The sequence below is a fragment of the Pelmatolapia mariae genome, linkage group LG20, assembly GCF_036321145.2.
Source record: "Pelmatolapia mariae isolate MD_Pm_ZW linkage group LG20, Pm_UMD_F_2, whole genome shotgun sequence".
Classification (NCBI taxonomy): Eukaryota; Metazoa; Chordata; class Actinopteri; order Cichliformes; family Cichlidae; genus Pelmatolapia; species Pelmatolapia mariae.
Genome location: NC_086244.1, coordinates 41,057,876 through 41,077,877, shown reverse-complemented (window position 1 = coordinate 41,077,877; position 20,002 = coordinate 41,057,876). Strand labels below are relative to the sequence as shown.

General features: G+C 40.4%; 1 protein-coding gene across 5 annotated transcripts in view; it reads right to left on the bottom strand.

Moving 5' to 3' along the window:
* atp2b3b (ATPase plasma membrane Ca2+ transporting 3b) overlaps nt 1-20,002 on the bottom strand; it is a 68,998-nt gene that overhangs the window by 7,097 nt on the left and 41,899 nt on the right. For 2 of the 5 annotated variants that reach the window (XM_063463600.1, XM_063463601.1), the window contains 5 exons: nt 14,663-14,876; nt 13,158-13,369; nt 8,198-8,305; nt 7,755-7,937; nt 6,602-6,761 (listed from right to left, as the gene is read on the bottom strand). In XM_063463600.1, the coding sequence (XP_063319670.1) occupies nt 6,602-6,761; nt 7,755-7,937; nt 8,198-8,305; nt 13,158-13,369; nt 14,663-14,876 (877 nt within the window). The remainder of the gene's footprint in view (nt 1-6,601; nt 6,762-7,754; nt 7,938-8,197; nt 8,306-13,157; nt 13,370-14,662; nt 14,877-20,002) is intronic. The other 3 variants (XM_063463598.1, XM_063463599.1, XM_063463602.1) reach the window with 2 other exon arrangements.

The following is a 20,002-nucleotide window of genomic DNA, read 5'->3' as shown; positions in this document are numbered from 1 at the left end:
AGACAAAAACAGCCCTGGCTGTGAGCACAGAAGTCTCTTCTAGCTGTTGCTTAGACCTGTTGTTTATGAAGGGAGGCCAATCAAAAGAAAGTTGGCTTAAAGTGAGGGTAGTGTTAAAGGACGAGTTTCTTTCAGACAGGACCTCTATGACCTGAGAGGTTGTTATAAGACAGTAGAATAGGTCATATTGAAAATAAATTGGTGCATTTCATTTAATTGAGATATATCACCATATCAGGTAATAACCACCAAGTCCTTTGTGTTGCCTGCATGTATGATCAGTTCTGCATAGAAACACATTTTTCAGAAGCTACACCACATTGTTAAATAAGCAGAATAGATCTTGTTTAAAGTTTTTAACTATATCACCATCCAAACCATGGCACTGCACTATTTTAATAGCAAGCTGTCCGACAATTGTCCATTTGAAGATTAATTATACTGGGGTAACATCATATCTGGATTAATTTAGCGTCAGCTAGACATCCACCTGATCCTGTGTGTCTCCAACACACAAAAGTGAAAAATAAATAGTTTTAAAATGAGTTGGCTGATGACATATTTCTGTCAGTTCTCACACATCAGTCACACCTTACAAGACAAAAACATTCAGTAGCCACCATCACAAAAAACACAAAAGCTGCAGAAACTTTACATCACACACACTTGGCATATGTGTCTATATGACTGTGTTTGTGTGTGTGCATCTGTTGGGCTGGTGATACAGTATGCATGGGAAAAACACTCATACCTCAGCACACAGGATCACAGGCATGCACACACAGATGAAGGTGTTTGTTAGGCACAAATGGGGAAAGAAGCAGGAATGGTGAGTGTGTTAATTCAATATACAATAAAAGAAGAATTTTGCAAGAACCTATAGCAGTGACCAAACACACATACACACATAAATAATACACGCATGCAGCAGAGTGGACCAGAGTTATCTCCACATCATGCAGTTTGGAGTCTGAATTCCGCATGCATCGGGCAGCTGTCAGTCATGGGGGCTGTTTGTTAAAGAGAGCTGCTTTATAAACACAGCCAAACTGTGAGTCATTCAGTCAGCACCCCGACACGTGTGCTCATGCACATGTGCAAAGTGTTCTGTGTGCCATGCAGCAGTGACAGACAGGAGAGCAGAGTGACAAGAATGATGACGATGAAGTTGCTGCAGGATGTAAAATAACAAATCTTGCAAAACAGAAAAGTGACATCATGAAGAATCAGCAGGTTAGAACGCTACGTGATTAGCTAGATTACTAGTAACAAAAGAGTGAAGCTTGGGTGTCAGCCCTGCCACACAGAGAGAGACAGTCAGGTCATGCTGAATCAGATCTTTGTCACTTACACTCTCTTTCTGTCTCTCCCTCTCTCTCACACACATGCTCGCACACAAACACACGCACAAGTGAGTTTTACGAGTGCACTTCAAGGTGGTGTATGCGTGCATAAACACATTCCTTTGCCATAGCAGTTGGTCCATGCACCCCTCTCCAACGCCCAAACAGAGGAAAAGAAGCAGCATGAGCTCAAAAGAAAGAGAGACAGTTTAATGCAAATATACTGACAGGCAGAGGCAGACAGAGCCTTATACAGAGACAGTTTGGCCGAATGAGATCGGCAAAGAAAAAGCTTCATGTTCACTGCAACACCTACTGGAGTCCCAACTGTGATTATGAGAGGCGGATGGTCAAGCAGCTGAATGGAGTTCAATGCTGCAGTTGGCCAAACTAGGAGAAGTCTCTATATATGACTCTGGCTCATATGATAGACTGAGAGACATACAGATGTACAGACAGACGGTCAAGCGGTAGGTTCAGTGCTTATCTGTTTTTCCAAAGAGCATGTCAGACAGTAGAAAAACACCTCATGCAGCCTGAGAAGGTTTCAGAATGTTACTTTCTCACTTCGTCAGTGCTCGGTTTGTTTTCATTTTGTCTCCATGGTAAGAGTAAACTTTCGAGTATATGACGCCCACCAGTGTGACCAGAGAGGCCCGGAGGTCAGGGCACTGCTGTGTTACTTATTCCTCTCAACCATTTCTTTTCTCTCTCTCCCTCTCTCCCTGTTGGCTCTTTCAGCAGTGCTTGATGGAAAAACGATGATGGTTAAAGTACGAGGAGAAAAAAGGGCGCTGAAAAATAGAGAGGCAAAAGAACTGCTGGTGAGAAGAGACTGCAACATAAATACAGGGAGAAGCTGTGAGGTAGATGACTGGTTAATGGTTCTTATTTCCCGAAGTGAGGCCCAACTGAAGAGGCATTCACCTCTGGATATAATGAGCTGTAATCCATAGCGACACCTTGTGGCATTAAGAGCATCTTTTCTTCATATGTCATATGCTCACATCCCATTTAAGGGTGGAGGCTGATGTATTTTTTAATTTTTCATTTAATAATTCTTTACTAAAGAACTGAATGGATTAGAGTAAAATATCTTATTGCCCTTTGTTTTTTCCCGACAAAAGTAAACTTAAAGGTTAATCTCTTTAATGGGACTTGCTCGTGGAATTAACTAACTCAGCTTGAAATGAAAAGAAACTGGATCCATAGATCACTTCTAAAGATCCAGAGGAATCTCTAAGATCCAACACAGCTCAGGTGAATGACGGCAATAAACAAAGACTTTTATCATTTTTATATCTCCACTTATTATTTGTGATATTTCCCTCGAATTTGCCTATGCTGTCTTCTCACAGAATTGGTCAGGGAGTCAGTGGTGTCAATGTCAGGGTGTAGGCACACCATAATTCAACAGGGCACAAGTCTGGTTGCTTTAGAAAGAACTTTGGGTAGTGGATTAGAGTCTGTCCCTGAAACAAACTGTGGATAAGCAGCAATGCAGGGGGACAGGCCACTCTGTTTGGATAGCACATGGGCATCTGCAAGTAATGTGAATTTGGTACTTTGGTCCAATCAGACAACCAACCCCTGGCAATGAAGGGGACATTTCCCTCATCTTAAGAGGTCATTTTTTTAAAATGGGTGATAATATAAAACAATTTCCTGAATTGTGAAAGCTTCACTGCCACCTTAAACTTGTGGTCACTCATAGTATTACAGTCCAAATCTCTTTCACACTGTTAACAAATTAATATAAATAATCATAGAGTAAAACTGTTTACAGGACAGCCACAACTACTACAAGGCCAATTTTACCTTAAACATTTTTTAAAACAATTTTCAGTCCATTTGCCCCAGAAGTATGACTATCCCAGCTGACACTGGACGAGCTGCAGGGTATAAACTGGACACTGCATCAGGTCATATGCGTACTGGATATTAGCATGTTTGAACTGGCATAGAAGAGGAAAACACTGAAAAAAAAGTGGGGATTTTATTTCTAAAAAAAATGTCACTATAAAAAGATTCATTTATACCCCTTGTAAGCTGTTATAAAATCCAGTTCTAGCTATGTGTTATGTGTGCAACTACACTTGCTTACACACCGCTAAGGCTTGTGAAAAAATAAAAATGGTGCTCACAGATTTCCAATTTATAAACATTCAAATTAATGTAACACAAAGTCAAAAGAGAGCCATGACTTGGTCTCTCCTCCGGATTGTGGGTGTAAAAGCACATTTTACCCACTGTAAGCAGGTTAGCATGCTGACATTCACTGATAGCAGTAATGTCTACAACCAAAGAACATCTGAATACTTCATGGGGGCAAAAATTTCAATGGTTAAGCAGTTTTATCACGATTTTGACCAAAGGGACTATAGATGGCGTATTAGGGCCACATTAAGAACTGAAACATTACTGTTAATTTTAAGAATAAAGTCGAAATCTTGAGATTAAACTCAAAAGACAAAAGCTAAAATACGATTTTGACTATGCAAGTTGTAGAGAGTATAGCAGCTGTGCCAGTGTTTGATTTGAAATGACAACTTAAATCTCAACATTCTGACTTCATTCTCAAAATATTATTTTAACTTTTTCTCTCAAAATAATATTTAATCTCAAAATCTCTTTCTGTAATCATTACAGAAAGCACTTAGAGTCCGTGGTAAATCTTTAACAGAAGAATCAGCATGCATTAGCTGAATGGTAGCATTTTATGGCAAAATCTTGGCCCATGTAAAGAAAAAAAAAGCTAAAGCAAACTAGTGTTGTTTTGTTTCAGTTAATACAGTGGGGAAAGTTCACCTTGGCTGGCACATGCATAAAGAGCCATGGCTGAATACTCTTGCAGGCACATTACAATATGTGTTGGCACCATACTTTCATTGTTGGTTCACCTGACCTCTCCTTTAAGAAAAACCCTTTCTGATATATATATGTGTGTGTGTGTGTGTGTGTGTGTGTGTGTGTGTGTGTGTGTGTGTGTGTGTGTGTGTGTGCGTGTGTGTGTGTGTGTGTGTGTGTATATATATACATTTTATTTGACCACTGGATGCCTCCAGACAGCACAAAGTGATTCAGGGAACACAACCTGGGTCACATCAGACTCAAAGTTAATGCTTGGTCCTTCACATTCTCTCCCTGTTCCATTTGTTTGTCCAAATCCATTTTGTTTCCCATCAGGGGCTCAGCCACTACAGGATGACTGCAAAATGTAAAAAGTATGTGTCACGCTGCTGTTGAGTAACAGATTTGGACATAACAAGCTCTTCGAATTAAGGTAGAAGACTAGAAAACGCAAGCAAATGAGCTAGCAGACCTAAAAACTTGCTTCATACTTGGACTGTACATCCCTCCTTCCACTCCTCTACAACCAACTTTACACCAAACCAATGTTCTACTTTCAGTGTTGATATAATACATTTTTTAACATGCAATATTATAAACTGTTGGAGTGAAGGATATGTTTCCAAAGTACTTAAACAAAGCCCAGGTTCCTCCTACTGTCTGTGCAGGGTGATTGTGACAATGAGGTGTCAACAGTGCTGACTTGGGCCTCTCTGTATTTACACCTACATGTGATGGAGCATGGTGGAGAGGAGGTCAGCATGAAATGGAGGAAGGGAAGGATGGACGGAAGGGAGCAAGAAGGGTAAAGAGAAGCAACTGAGAAGACGGTTGATGACAATCAAATGAAGAGACAGCACAAACACACGCATGCATGCACGCAGTCACACAGACAGGTATACGAGCACAGGTGCACACACTCACACGCCAACAGAGAATACACACAAGTCAAACTGCAGCTCTCGGATATGTCAGCAAAGAACACATGTTCAAACAGGCTTTCACACAGACGTGCAGAACTGACATACAAAGAAATCAAGAGAAAAGATGGAAGGGTGATCGCTATTCTAGTAAGAAAATGGAGGATGACAAAAAGGGATGAGGTAAAGGACAAAGTAAGATCCAAGAAAACTGAGAAAAAAAAATTAAATGAAGAGAAACCTACTAAAGAAATCTTATCAGTATGCTACACAAGAGCCTGTATTTAGATCTGATAAAATCTAAATACCACTACAAAAGAACAACTCTACTTATGAAGAACATTTAGAAAACATTTCACAGAATATTTCTGCAAACAGGGAACCTGTAATATCTCATAAATAAGGAAGAAAGACAAGAAAGAGAAAACTGCCATTGAGAGAGAGAGAGAGAGAGAGAGAGAGAGAGAGAGAGAGAAAGGGGTGAGGAAAAACAGAGTGGACAGAGAGAGAAATCAGGACTTTTTGGAGACGTCAGGGGGCCAAACTTGTGACGTTGGAGCTGGAAATACTGTTACAGAAATAACCAGTTGACAACAATTTCAGCACCGAACAAAAGTGAGAGAAGAGGAAGAAGGAAAGCTAGAAAGATAGAGGCAAAAGGAACCGTTTCTTTATAAAACTACATTCTTAAAAAGAGCAGTGTGTTATAGGGCTTTTATACTCGAAGGTTTACAGTATTGCTGAAGCCACATGGAAGCCTTTTGTTAATGATAATGAATTCTATGGCAGTGAAATATATTTGTAGCATTTTCCAAAGTATGTAGAGACTCCAGAATGTATTAGAGAAGTACTACATTGTGTTGTTGTTCAGAGAATAGAAAGACACCTTTACAATAGAGATGTTTACAACAGAGGCAAACCACAGTAACTACGCTTGACCTCAGTCACGGACAAGAAATAACACATTGTGCAGGAGGAGCTGTTATCTGCTCTCTAAACTTCAGGATGCATCCGTAGCTTCTGAGAATTATGCATAACAAACTCCTTGTTTTTTAAAAATCTGAGTCACTTATAAAAGTGTTGCATCTTTTGCATCAGGGCACATCAGACAGAGAGAGAACAGTTAGCTCCCTCCTGCACTGACAAACGACAAAAACAGTCTCTGGCCTGGGACCAGGAGTGGGTTGGGACCAGACCAGACAATACCAGAACTACACAGCCGTGGCAGGATTGGGTGCTGTTTGAAAGGGAGAATAAGAGCAAAGAACAGAGGACACATTGCACACAACACGAGTAGCGAGCGAGCCGGAGGGACACAACCATAGAGAGTCAAAATACTGCAGTCCACGTGCCGTGCAGCTGTGTGGCAGTGTGTGGGTGGTTGGGTGGGTGCAAGTGTGTGTTTCTGTGTCTCTGAATGAGTGTGTGAGTGTGTGCATGTATGCACGAATGCTTCTGTATGTGTGTACATGCGTTCGGCGGACTCACTCCCAGGGGCTGGGCTGGTATTGGCTGTTGCAGTGGAGAGAGCTACGTGAGAGGGGGTAGAGATAGTGTTTACGTCGTGGAGCTGACTGAGCACAGAGGAGCGCCGTCTCACCGCTCCCTGAAACGAACCGCTTCGCTTGAACGTGCTCACTACCTCCATCTGCAGGACAGAGATACAAACAGCATCATTCAGTGAGGGCAGGAAAGTCCAGTCTGAGTGTGTGCGTGTGTCTTTGGTCCTTTTAAAAGATTCTCCTGTCACAGACAGAGTACAAAATTCTCTGATTTCAGTGTATCATAACTGATTCATGAATATTACTAACAAAATCTGTGCGTCTACACACTACGCACTCAGACCAAACCCTCTTAATGAAAAACTGGCCACTTTATGCAAAGACAGGCACTTAAGCAGAGAGTCTGGGCTGGCTCTCTGACACTCCTTAGGAGGAGACTGCTGTGGTTTCCCTGTCTTAAAGTTCGCTCTCACACAAAGTTGTGCAAGAATCAGTCAAAGCAATCAAGCGAATCAGTGGCCTGTCTAGTTGCATAAGCTTGCGTACAACATGTAAATACTCACTCTCGCACGCACAAACATATACACACACATACACTCACAGCATTTATCTCCTGTTATGTTTCTGAGCATCTAAAATAGCACTCTCAAGGTAGAGAACGCCATTGTGTGATTGTGACTGAGTGGAACAAAAAGGTTAGCTGCGTTGGGGAGAGAGAGAAAAACAAAAACCTGAATCATTATGTTTGGCACAATTCAGAAGAGCACAACAGCATGGATGAGAGAGATTGACTTTTGAAGAGTAAGAACAAATCTAAAATTGTAACTCTCAAAGAAGAGTCAAATATGCAGCACTTCTTTCTTTCCAAAAGTCTCTTTAGTTAGCATGTGACGGCCATGATACTAACAGTTTATTTAGGCAGTAAGAACACTCCCATAGTAATGTGGATTTTATCATGCTGCACATGATTAAAGAAGTGCAGCTCTTTGTGATACATACCACATCTTTTAAAGATTCCCCAATCTATCTGTAATTAACCTTAAACAAACTGCTTGTGGTCATGACCAAGTGAAGCTTCTGGCTGACATGTCTAGAAATCTGTTGGTGAGATTTTTGGTTAGGGCCTGGTTAAACAGTACCTGGGTCTGGATACGGTTGAGGCCTCTGAACCAGAGGATCTGTCCACGGCGCAGCTCTCTTTCTGCACAGTCGATCTCCTCCTCATCCTCTGCCAGCTCCTCCCCTTCCTCCTCCCCTGGTTCTAGTCCCAGCCCCGCCTCCTTCAAACACGGCAGTCGCTCTGCAGGAACTGTAGCGATCACCTGGAAGCCAGATTTGTAACAATGTTACTTGACCAGAACAAACCAGAGTGACAAAATAATGAGCAGTGTGTGTGCTTTTCCAACCTTAGTTCACATGCAGTGGTTTATTATTTAACTGTCAGTTTTAGCACAAAATAGCTCTGAAGTGTTCTCTCAGGCAGTGTGAATATATTTCCTTAGCCTCACCTTGGAAGAAACCAGGTCTGCCAGCCTACACTTGCTTAGTGTTGTTTGATTCAGCAGGCTGAAGAGCTACTTACCTGCCCCCAGAGCAGCTCTCCAACTCCCACAAACAGACACCAAAGCCACTGCTCGATGTTGAGAGGAGCACAGCTGAAGGGTTTCCCTCCAAACTGCACAATCACAATCTGCAGCATAAACACAGGAAAAGACGTCATTACACATATACACAAACAAAGCAGAAAGCAGTGCTACACCATGTAGCTCTGCTCTATCCATCACTAACTTTCACACTTCTTAGCATGTGACACAAGTCCCATCATAGGGGCAGAGTTCTCATGCTGCCAAAACTTACAATCCCAACAAAAAGGGGAGTCCTAAGGGCTTAAGACTGAGCCCCGAGCATGCCCAATTTCATCTAATCTCGCAAACTAATTAGGGTCGAGCTTGGTTAGTACATAGATGGGTGATTACCGTTGAATACCAGAGCCTATTTGAGTGGTTGTGGCTTAGGAGGTAGAATGGGTCAGCAAACAAAGAAAGTTTGTGGTTTGATCCTTGGCTCCACAAATCTATATGCTGAAGTATCCTCAGGCAAAGTACTAAAGCAGAGGTTCGTACGGAATCAGCCACTGGTGTGTGTGTGAATGTGAATGTTGTTGTTTTTTTTTCTACTCAGAGGACAATGTCTGAACATCAGGCTTTTCAATATGTTAGTGCTAACACTGATAAGTAAAAACCACAAATGATTATATTAAATAAAGGATGATATTACTTTCAGGTTGTGATTAATGTGGCAGAGGTATGTACACATACATATGAGGTCAGAATTATTAACCTCCCCCCCAGAAAATGTCTGTTATTAAAGTAACTCCCAGGTGTTGTTAAATGGAACAAGAGAATTTCAACACAGCCAAATATCCTAGTTTTATGTGGATGCTTATATTATTTTACTTTGAACACAGAAATACTTTTTTTTCCACAAAAAGCAATCATTTGCCTATCCTTTTTGCTCGATAACAGCCCGCAGTCATTTGTTGTCTCACTCATGTCTCCTGAGCAATCCAAGCGGATTCTTCTTTGGTAAATCTCTCAAGCTCCTCCAGATTTTATGATCTTCTGGCATGGACCTTGGTCCACGAATTTTCAATGTGATTCAAGTCAGTGCTTGGTGCAGGCCAGCCAGTAATATTCACTTTGGTCTTCTGGAGGTATAATTTGGAACATTGTCGTGGGGGAAGGTGACAAAGCGACAACCCAGACCCAGTTTTGCTTCTGACTACTTAAAGCTTTCTTTCAAAATCTTTACATATGCTTCTCTCTTTATAGTTCCTTCTACATTGATGAGATTCACAATTCCAACCGCTGAATAATATTCCCCCCACCGTGTTTCACTGTAGGAAAGGTGTTCTTGGATTGTACATCTGTCTTTTCATTCTCCAAACAAAAGAGTGTGTCTATTCAATTAAATTTTATTTATACAGCGCTAAATCACAACAGTCACCTAAAGGTGCTTTATATTGTAAGGTAGACCCTACAGTAATACATACAGAAGAGCTAGCTCTATGGCTAGAATTCTAGTTTCATTTCATCTTAACAATGGATGCATAATTGTTATGGCTGCCGTCGTGGGCTGGGGTTCTCACATGTAAATGTGAGTGTGCAGGTGCGCCTCCAGGAGTGGTGGATCCTGAAGATGGTGTGCCCGGATTGGATGCTGCTCTGGAGGCGAGTAGAAGACGGCGCGGTTGAGGACGGCAATCCATCCATCCTCGGTTTTACCCCAACCGGCTGGGGTTGCGACATGCCCTGTGTTGCTTTGTGATTCCAGGAGGAAGTTGGGCACAGTTTTCTCATGTTTTGTTAGTCAGGAAGGTAAGTGATTGTTGTTTGGTTATGTTTCTCTGGGGCTAGGCAAGCAGTTGCTCCTCTGAGTTAGTTTCCTTTTGTTTGTTATTTTGGCGTGGGTCCACCCCGAAGCCTGAGTGACTCCTATGAAACCCATTTTTGTTTCGTTCCTGTAAATAAACCATTCCTTATTTTAACTGATGGTGTGATGTGCTGCTTGGGGTTGAACTGGGGGTGGATCATTCCTCTTGTTGCGGTCAGGTCCCCTAGACCAGTCGTAACAATAATCTTTTCTCAAGGTTGTCGATAGTATGCTGCAGTCTAACTTGAACTTGTCTGCAGAAGTGGTTTTTCTTGGTCTTGTTAAAGGTAAACCTTGTTAGAGAAACCATAGTTGGCAAGCACAGCAGTAATGCATATCTTGTAGCTGATCACCAGGTTTGCACAGATCTTAAGAAGGATTCTGGGAAACGCTCTAAATTCCTTAGTTGTCTTGGCTGCCACTTGACAGCTTAAAGCTTCAGCTCCCTCCACAGCTTTTCTATAGGACTGAGGTCTGAATTCTAGATAGACCTTTATGTGGTTCTTCTTTAGCCACTCCTTTGTTGGCTTAGTGGTGTGTTTTAGGTTACTGTCATGCTGGAGAACCCATCCATTGCCCATTTTCAGTATTCTGGCTCAGGTAATTTGTCCTGTACGCTTAGCACAAATACAGCCCCAGAGCATAATGGTTCTACCTCTGTGCTTGAGTGTGGGGATGATGCTCTTTGGATCATAAAAGCATTTATATTGCTTCATTTGACCACAGCACTTTATTCCAAACCTTCTCTGAATCATTTAGATGGTTACTGGCAAATTTAACACAGGCGACTGTGGCTCAAGAGATGGCAGTTCGTCTTGTAATCGGAAGGTTGCCAGTTCGAGCCCCGGCTCCGACAGTCTCGGTCGTGGTGTCTTTGGGCAAGACTACTGGTGGCGCCAGTGCCCAGCAGCCCTGCCTCTGTCAGTGCACCCCAGGGCAGCTGTGGCTACAATGTAGCTTGCCATCACCAGTGTGTGAATGGGTGGATGACTGAATGTAGTGTAAAGTGCTTTGGGGTCCATAGGGACTAAGTAAAGCACTATACAAATACAGGCCATTTACCATTTACCATATACATGTGCCTTCTTGAGCAGGAGGACCTTGTGGGTCTTGTCGCTGCAAGATTTCAATCCATTATGGTTTTTTCATCATTTGTCTCTGCTGTAGTAAATAGGCAAATATCCGAGTCGGCAAATAGGTTTGATAATAAATAATATCAACTCATTAATATACTGGCCTAAAACGTATAAGGGCATCTGCACCCAAAAGCCTGTATCAGGCCAGCTCTGATAAAATGTCCTTTATTTCAGGGTCACTGACTTTGTACAACACAAAAGACTGCAAGTGTTTTAGTCTTATTGCTGCAGGGAAAACACTCAACATTGACAAACAGAATATGTTCCTGTTGCAGTGTGCTGATTTAAACTAATGAGATTTGAGTTTAATGGAGTATATAGTCACTGAACACATTAGTCATTGTTTGAATTTCCCAGATTTCTTTGAGTGTGGATTCTCCTGATTCCAAAAACAATCAACTGGAGAAGAGGCTTGCAGTTGCCCTTTACTGGGAGATGGAGTTTTTTTGTTTGTTTTATATATAGAAACAGGAAAACATGGAGTGGGCTTTGAGAAGAGTGAGTGAAATCATATGACCTCCAGGTATGTGAAATATATTACTTTAACTTATCGCCAACCATCAGATGTACTGCTCTTGTGTCACCCTGCAAATATTTGTTGGTTTCTAAAAGCACACTTAGATCAAGTGAAACGAGTTAAAACTTTGCCTGAACTCTACTTAAAAGTTCTTCTACAAGTGCAACCTCTTCTACTTTTTCCAGATTATCTGTGATACAGATAAAAACATCAACATTACATAATCATACAATGCTGCTCTTAAAACTGGATTTTATCACTACTTGAGTTGTGGAAACTTCTGGACCCCTGGAGATCTGTGACCCCTGAGCAGATTCATCTTTGGTAACTCAGACTTGATTGTAAGCTGAGAACAGGGAACCTCTGCCATATTAGGCAGATCAGTCAGTCTGCCCCAACTTACATTACTGTGTAAAAAGATGTATATAATGTATAGAACTAAACTTTAAGAGTAATTATTCCAAAACAATATACGTGGCTTGCTCAAACCACTTCTTTAAGCTCAAAGTAAAGCAGCACTCTTATGTCCTCTAAGGTCTACATGCCTCAGTGGATGTACCAACAGCACTTGATCATTTACACCTGGAACAAGGCTTATCAGTGACACTGTCATCTTTGGACCAACCCAGAGAGTCAGAAATCACACTGTGAATACGACCCATCATATCACATATAATATAATTTTGTAGCTTTCTTAGTTATTTCTTCCTCTTTCACCTCTCTCAAGCTGCTTCCACTCTTCAGATCTCTCTGATTTTTTTTTTTATACAAATCTGTTTTTTCATCACTATTATACCCCAAATCCCTGCTGCTCCCCTAAATGACTAAAACGTAAAACCCAGTTACAGTCTTACTTCTTTTGGGAGCATTACTTTTTTCCCAAAAATAAACTATGTTGTAATCCTTTACCAAACTGTTGAGATGAGACATTCATTTATGTCTCACTATAAATAACTATGATACAAAAAAAGAATTTAGAGTTCTGGATATGGAAATGTTAAAATAAATGACATGTCAGTGACATGCCATCTATGTAATGAAGTTCCAGTAAAAAAAACATGTGTTTTGTAGAATGTCATGTCCATGTACTATGAGCTTCCATTGCTAGTCTTGCATCTTAGAATTTAACTGAACTGAACCAAATGCAAATGGTCATTTTTAATAGAATTCATCCCTCATACGGTTATTATAAAGGTGAGAACCTTAGCCATAAATCCAACCCAAGCTATTTTTGTAGCATGCTGTAAACACTTTCATTTCATGGACTTAAGTGTGACATTTTAACACCGGAGTCTGTGACGTTTGACTCACTCTTGAAACAGCCACAAGTAGTCATTGGAGGAATTAGTTTTTGGCACTTGAATAACACAGTATGCTGTACCACAAGAAGGACAAAACATCAGGGGCTCAAAATTTCCTCTAAGAAATACTAAAAGGTGTTAAAGGATTAACCTGACCTGCACTGCAAAAGTTCCCAAAACAATGGAGCAGAAGATTGGGTTAGAAAAAATGCCATCAAAAACATTTCTCTCTCCATGGATTTTGCGAGCATTGATCTCGTTGAAAAGCTGCATGAGGACAAAGGTGTTGAAGATAATGGTGTAGTGCTCAGAGGGCGGGGAGTGAAGCGGAGCATTACGACCACTGTCAATGTTGAACATTCGTTCGCCTGGAGAGCACAGAAAAAAAGAATAAATAAAAGAACATTCAGACTTGGTCTTAGGGGTAAGATTAGAGACAGGTTTAGGTTAGGGCTAGCATGGCCAATTAATTCGGGATGCCCAAAAACTATTTTAAGTACATAAAGTCACAAAGAAAGGTGCAGTTGAGTGTGTTATATTATTCAAAATTTTTTCTAAGGTTTTCTTCCATATTGCCCAACCCTACTTCTGAACTCGCTAGTCCTCAGTGCAACACAATATTTTACCTCAATGATATAACACACTGTTGGCATTAAAGAAATTGTCCTGCAAACATTGGAATCATATTTATTTGATAGATTCCAAACTGAGCATGTAAATGGGGAATTTTCTTCACACATAAAAGTTATGGAGTTCCACAGGGTTCTGTGCTGGGACTAATATTGTTTCACTTAGACAATATTATTAGAAAAAATTATACATTTTCATTCTTTCTCCATGAAACCAGATGATACAAATCAGCTAGTAAAACTACAGGTATGTCTTAAAGCCCTAAATGCCTGAATTTACTTCTTTAAAAAAGAAAACTGAAGGGCAATGGGCCTAGAAAGAAAGACCATGTATTAGCTTATGCAGTGGCTCCCTTTTAAATCCAGAATTAAATTTAAAATCCTTTTCCTCATATAATTTTTTTTTAAGAAGTCATACTTTAAAGAACTCACAGTACATTATTATCCAATCAAAGCACTCAGAATGCACGCTTACTTGTAGTTCCTAGAATTTTTAAAAGTACAAAGGAAGACAGAGCCTTTAGTTTAGGCTCCTGTGGAATCCAGTTTGGATGTGGAAGAAATACACTCTCTCTAATTTTCTGATGAGAAACTTGCCTTTTTGATAAAAAGTTATTGTTAGGTGACATGATAGGTGTCCTTTGTGTCTCTCTGTTCTCTTCCCTTTCCCCTCACCCCTAATTGGCCATGGTAAATGATCGCCCCACCCTGACCCTGGTTCTTCAAGAGGTTTCTTCCCGTTAAAAGGCAGTTTTTCCTTCCCATCAAATGTTTCCTAACAGCGGATCTTCTGACTGTTGCTATTTCTTTCTAATATTGTCGTACATATTAGCCTACAATACAAAGTGTTTTTAGGTGACTACTGTCATATATTGGGAATATAGAAATAAAATGGAATTGAATTAATTATGGTTAGCATAAAGGGAAGGAGAATACATTATACCCTTAAGTATCCTAAGCCTGTGTATCAACCAGTACTCAATCTGAGCATATAGCCTGTATGTGTGTTTATTTTTAAGTGTATTTCTGTACCTATGAACAGCAGGGTAAAGATGATGACCAGCTGGTACACTCCATGGCCCAGGATGTTCTTCATCATGGTCAGTGAAATGAGCGGGTTGTTCCGGCCATAAGGCTTTCGTAGCAACAGGGCCTCAGTGGGGGGTTCGGTAGCAAGGGCCAGAGAAGCAAACGTGTCCATGATCAGATTCACCCACAGCATCTGCACCGCCTTCAGGGGAGAGTCCTGCAGAGAGATTTGCAAACATGGGTTGGTATCACAAATCATGCATAAAGTTCTCCTGCAGCAATTTATTTCTTCTACAGTTGGAATTATTAATTATTTTATTAATTGTCTATGTGTGTCTGCGTGGTAAAAGTAATCTAAAAGTGACTGTAAGGTTGCTGAGGACAGACTGTCTGCAGTTAAATTAGTTTTGTATTTTCCATTTGTTTTTATTTAGTTTAACATTTTTATTTTCAGTTAATTTCAGAGTAGGTTTACTAATTTAACTTTTGTTTTTATATGTGTGTGTGTGTAGGTTCTCGGTCATTCAGGTCATGGAAATCTAAGAGCTTGGAAAAAAAGCCAAGTCACTAAAAGAAATGTCCTTGGAATCCTAAGTTAAGTTTCAGTTGTATCCCTACAACTGAGGCAGTGGAGACGGTCAGAAAACGACTACAGCAAGACAGCTCCTTAGAAAACAGAACCAGCTTCACCCCTGATCAGATGTGCACCTTGTTAGGCCTCTGGCTTACCACCACATATTTTAAACGCAATGCAGGTTTCTGTAGAGGAAAACCTAGATGTGCCATGGGCACATTCTTTACATGGAGGAAGGGGAAAGTAAAACTCTTGGCTCTTATAAAGGGACAGCACCTAGCCACTGGTACAGACACCAACTAGGGATGAACAGAATGACAAACAGTGCTGGGGAGTAACACAATACATGTACCGGTGTTACGTATTTAAAATACAAAATATGAGTAACTGTAGTGCATTACAGTTACCTTTTAAATAGGTGATAATTAGAATACAGTTACTTTGTTGAAATAAACGGTTTACACGGCAGTCTTTTTCTGTTTCATATGTTAGGCTCTTAGGCTCCCTTTTTAATTTTGGATTCTTAAACGCATTGCCGGAAACCCAAAGAAAACATGCGAGAGGCTCTAGTGTAAGCATCCTGTTAATGTTGGTGGCGTCAGTTATAAATGTGTCACTTCAATCTCTTTGATGTACTATTGCTGTGTGATTTATTACTATTACTGAAGGCTACTCGCAACCAAGCTAACATTGTTAGCTGGCGTTAGCTAAGGTCAGTTCACAGACTGCAGACTGTTAGACTTTATGGACAGCATTAACAACCTGCTAGCTGCAAATAATCATGTGCAGTTCTGAAAGCAGACAAAAAGAAAACATATTACTGATGAAAAAGTTTTCTATACGAAATCACTGCAAGAAGTGCAGCCTTACCTACTGTTTTCTTTACTGTTACTTATTATTTATATCTTTAACATGTTTCTTTCCACATGTTTCTTTTTCCATAGCCGACAGCACCTCTGTCACTGTGGACGGGTCACTGTCACATGTTGAAATGTAACTGATGCAGTTTTAGAAGGCTCAAAAACAGCTGAATTTAATTCTTTCATCTAGATTTTAATAGTACAGCATATAGCTATTTTTAAATATGTTTCCAGCTTGTTTCTAATGATATGATACAGTATGAAAGCATGTAATGTGAGATAAAATGATATGTGATCTGATACTCCTTTGCAAACTGACCAGAACCATTGGTGTCCTACAATAGTCCACTCTCAGTGAAGTAGTGTGTGTGGCTGTGATTAGGGTATTAGGGTTGCCATTTCAGTCACCTCCAAGAACAGGAACTATTCTTTGAGAACTAGCCTTCTTTCTAGTTACAGCACCTCTTCCATTGTGTCTGCCTGCAATGGCAGATCTAGAAAATTGTACTTTACATTGGGTGGGGGCAAATCAGTCTAGGCAGGGTGGCACATACCTCTTAGTGAAGTATGTGGAAATCCCCTATATCTAAATGGAGTTAACACAATATCCACAAAAACACTTTAGAACTATTTATTGTATCATTTTCTTTTCTAAGTAAACAAACCTTTTGGGCAAAAAAGCAATTCGTTTTTCCACGTATTTTAAGGACATAAAATTTGGGGGCACCTGCACCTACATTTCAAAGATCAAAGCCATTTGTAAACAAAGTTTTAGGCTTTGTTCTATCTCTCTGTGTGCATGTTAGTGTATTCATGTTTGTGTATCCCAGGGGGGACTTTAATGTGACTGCATGCTAACCCATGGAGGTTACATTGAAGTCCTCATTTTTTGTCCCTGAGAGGGTAGTGTGTGTGTGTGTGTGTGTGTGTGTGTGTGTGTGTGTGTGTGTGTGTGTGTGTGTGTGTGTGTGTGTGTGTGTGTGTGTGTGTGTGTGTGTGTGTGGCTTTTCAAATACTTTTTTCAGAGTGTCTCTTCAGTGGACCTTAATTCACAGCAGACATTTTTCCCCTGTCATAACAGGAAACCAAAGGTGGAGATGAAAAGCGTTAATGATAGCTCAGATCCATTAATCGTTGTTCCAGTAAGCCAGCATACAAAACACAGGAGCAGAGTGGAATGCACCTATTATCAATATCATCATCATCATCATCATCGTTTATTTATATAGCACTTTAAAAACACACCTGGTAGACCAAATTGCTGAACAATACAACTATAAATAATAATAATATAAGAACTTAGCAAGACAATAAAATTAATAAAAATGTCTGTCACCCACAGAGTTAAAAGCCAGAGAATAAAAATAGATCTTCAATCTGGACTTAAAAACCAGCACTGATGTAGCCTGTCTAATGTGAAGAGGAAGATTGTTCCAAAGCAAGGGGGCCACAGTAGAGAACGCCTGGTCTCCTCTGAGTTTCAGCCATGACTTAGGGACTGAAAGCAGCAGTTGCCCAGCTGACCGGAGGGAACTAGTGGTTACATAAGGCTTCAACAAATCTGACAAATAAACGGGTGCCAAACCATTTAAGGATTTAAAAAACAATAAAAGAACTTTAAAACGGATCCTAAATTTGATTGGAAGCCAACCGGAGTGATGTGGTCGAGCTTTCTTCTACCAATTAAAAATCAAGCCGCAGCATTTTGCACTAATTGTAAGCCCAGCCCCTATTAAAATGGAATTACAGTAATCCAGGCGTGAAGTAATAAAAGCATGAATTACAGTTTCTAAGTTACATTTGGAGAGAAAGGGCTTGACCTTCGATAGACGTCTGAGGTGGTAGAATGCTGATTTTACCACCCCATTCACGTGGTCATCAAAGGTAAGTGCAGAATCGATCTTTACTCCAAGATTTGTGTTTGAACTCTTCAAATGAGAGGTCAGAACAGCGAAATCAACATCTGGAGGGTTGGAAAATTGATTTGGGCCAAGTAAAATCGCTTCCGTTTTACGATTGTTAAAATAAAAAATAAAAAAATTGCCATCCATGACTTAACATCACTAAGGCAGTTAAGGAGAGGTTGAATTGGGAAGGTATCCGCATGACTAAAAGGTAAATAAAGCTGGCAGTCATCAGCATATAAATGAAATGACACATTATGTTTTTGGAAAATCACGCCAAGAGGGAGAAGATATAGCGAAAATAAAAGATGCCCAAGAATAGATCCCTGCGGCACACCCCAACGTAGAGGGGCCACAGAGGATGAAGCCGACCCCAACATAACACGAAAACTTTTGTTAGACAGGTATGATTTAAACCACAACAGTGCCAAGTCATAAATTCCCACACAATGGTGAAGGCGGGAGATCAATAGATTGTGATCCACTGTGTCGAAGGCAGCGGTTAAGTCCAATAAGACCAGCACTGCATATTTACCACGATCAGTAGCTACCAGAACATCATTGATAACTCTTACAAGGGCTGTCTCCGTGCTGTGAAAAGGCTTAAAACTGGATTGAAAAATTTCAGACAACTGGAAGTCATTCAAGTAGTTCATCAGCTGAGTATAAACAATCCTTTCCAAGATCTTACTTAGAAAAGGAAGCTTAGAGATAGGTCTAATATTTGACAAGACTGAGGTATCTAAGCCAGGTTTCCTAAGCAAGGGATGTATAACTGCGTGCTTAAACTCACTAGGTACTTGACCAGACAGAAGAGTAGTGTTAATAATGTTCAGAATGTGAGGTCCAATAATAGGAAATACCTTTTGGAGAAAGCGGGGAGGAACCACATCATTCGGAGAACCACACGGTTTAGCATTTAACACCAGTTTCTCTAAATCAGGCAGAGCAATTGGTTGGAAGGCGGATAGCAAACATGAGCACGAAACATGCTTAGAAAGGTCGGCAATAGAAGGAGTTGGAGGTCTCAGGCTTTCAACCTTGTCCACGAAGAAATTAATAAACTTATTACACAAAGCCTCAGAGGACGGCACGGAAGCATAGCAAGTACAGAATTTATAGTGTTATACAGAATACAAGGACTATGCCAGTTTTCTTCTGAGTGGCTGCTACTCAGAAAAAAAACAAACAAAAAAGAAAAACAAAATTAGGTGCACGGTGAAAACTAAATGTCTGAGATGACCTTTAGTACAAATGTACAAGTTACGTCTGACCCAAAGGCTCAGACTGCTTTCAAACACTGTTTCAGAGAGTTTTTCTACTCTTGGCTACCAATCTCAATGTTTGCAACATTGGCCAAATTCAATATGAGCATCAAGATGCTTGGAAGCATGATAGTTCCTTCTTCGTAATTAAAGATTGTTAAAGTTGTTCATAATACAGAAATACAAACATGTAGTTACTAGGGGTGGGCTTAAAAAATCGATTTCCCCAAATCAAAACTATTTTAGTTTGAATAATGCGATATCGATTCATTAAATCCTGTATACATGTATTTTGCCAGAAACACCAGAATCTCAGGTTAAAGCTGACAAAACTATTTCAACAACCATCAAACAGCTAAAACAGCAAATAAGAGCAGGTAAACAGATTCCGCAAAAAGATGTAAACACAAAGCGCGGATCTCGCCGTTCACCCGGTGGCACATACGCGACACGCCATCGGGTGCCGAAAGTCGACATGTCACAGATTCTGAAACTGCAGGTTTTGTCACTCTCCCACCAAAATTCACTGAACCAGCAGCAAAAGAAGATCAAAACTATGCTTCATGTTTGAAAAACACTAACATGATTTCTCTCTTGCTTTTGCTGTTCCGCTTCCACCAAGATAAAAATCATACTTCCTGCACAGCTATGTGTAGACCAGTTTACCATCAAAAATCTGTTTTCTGCATTATTCGTTTGCTTATCAAACACCAGTCTACGTTGTGCACAGCACTGTTGCC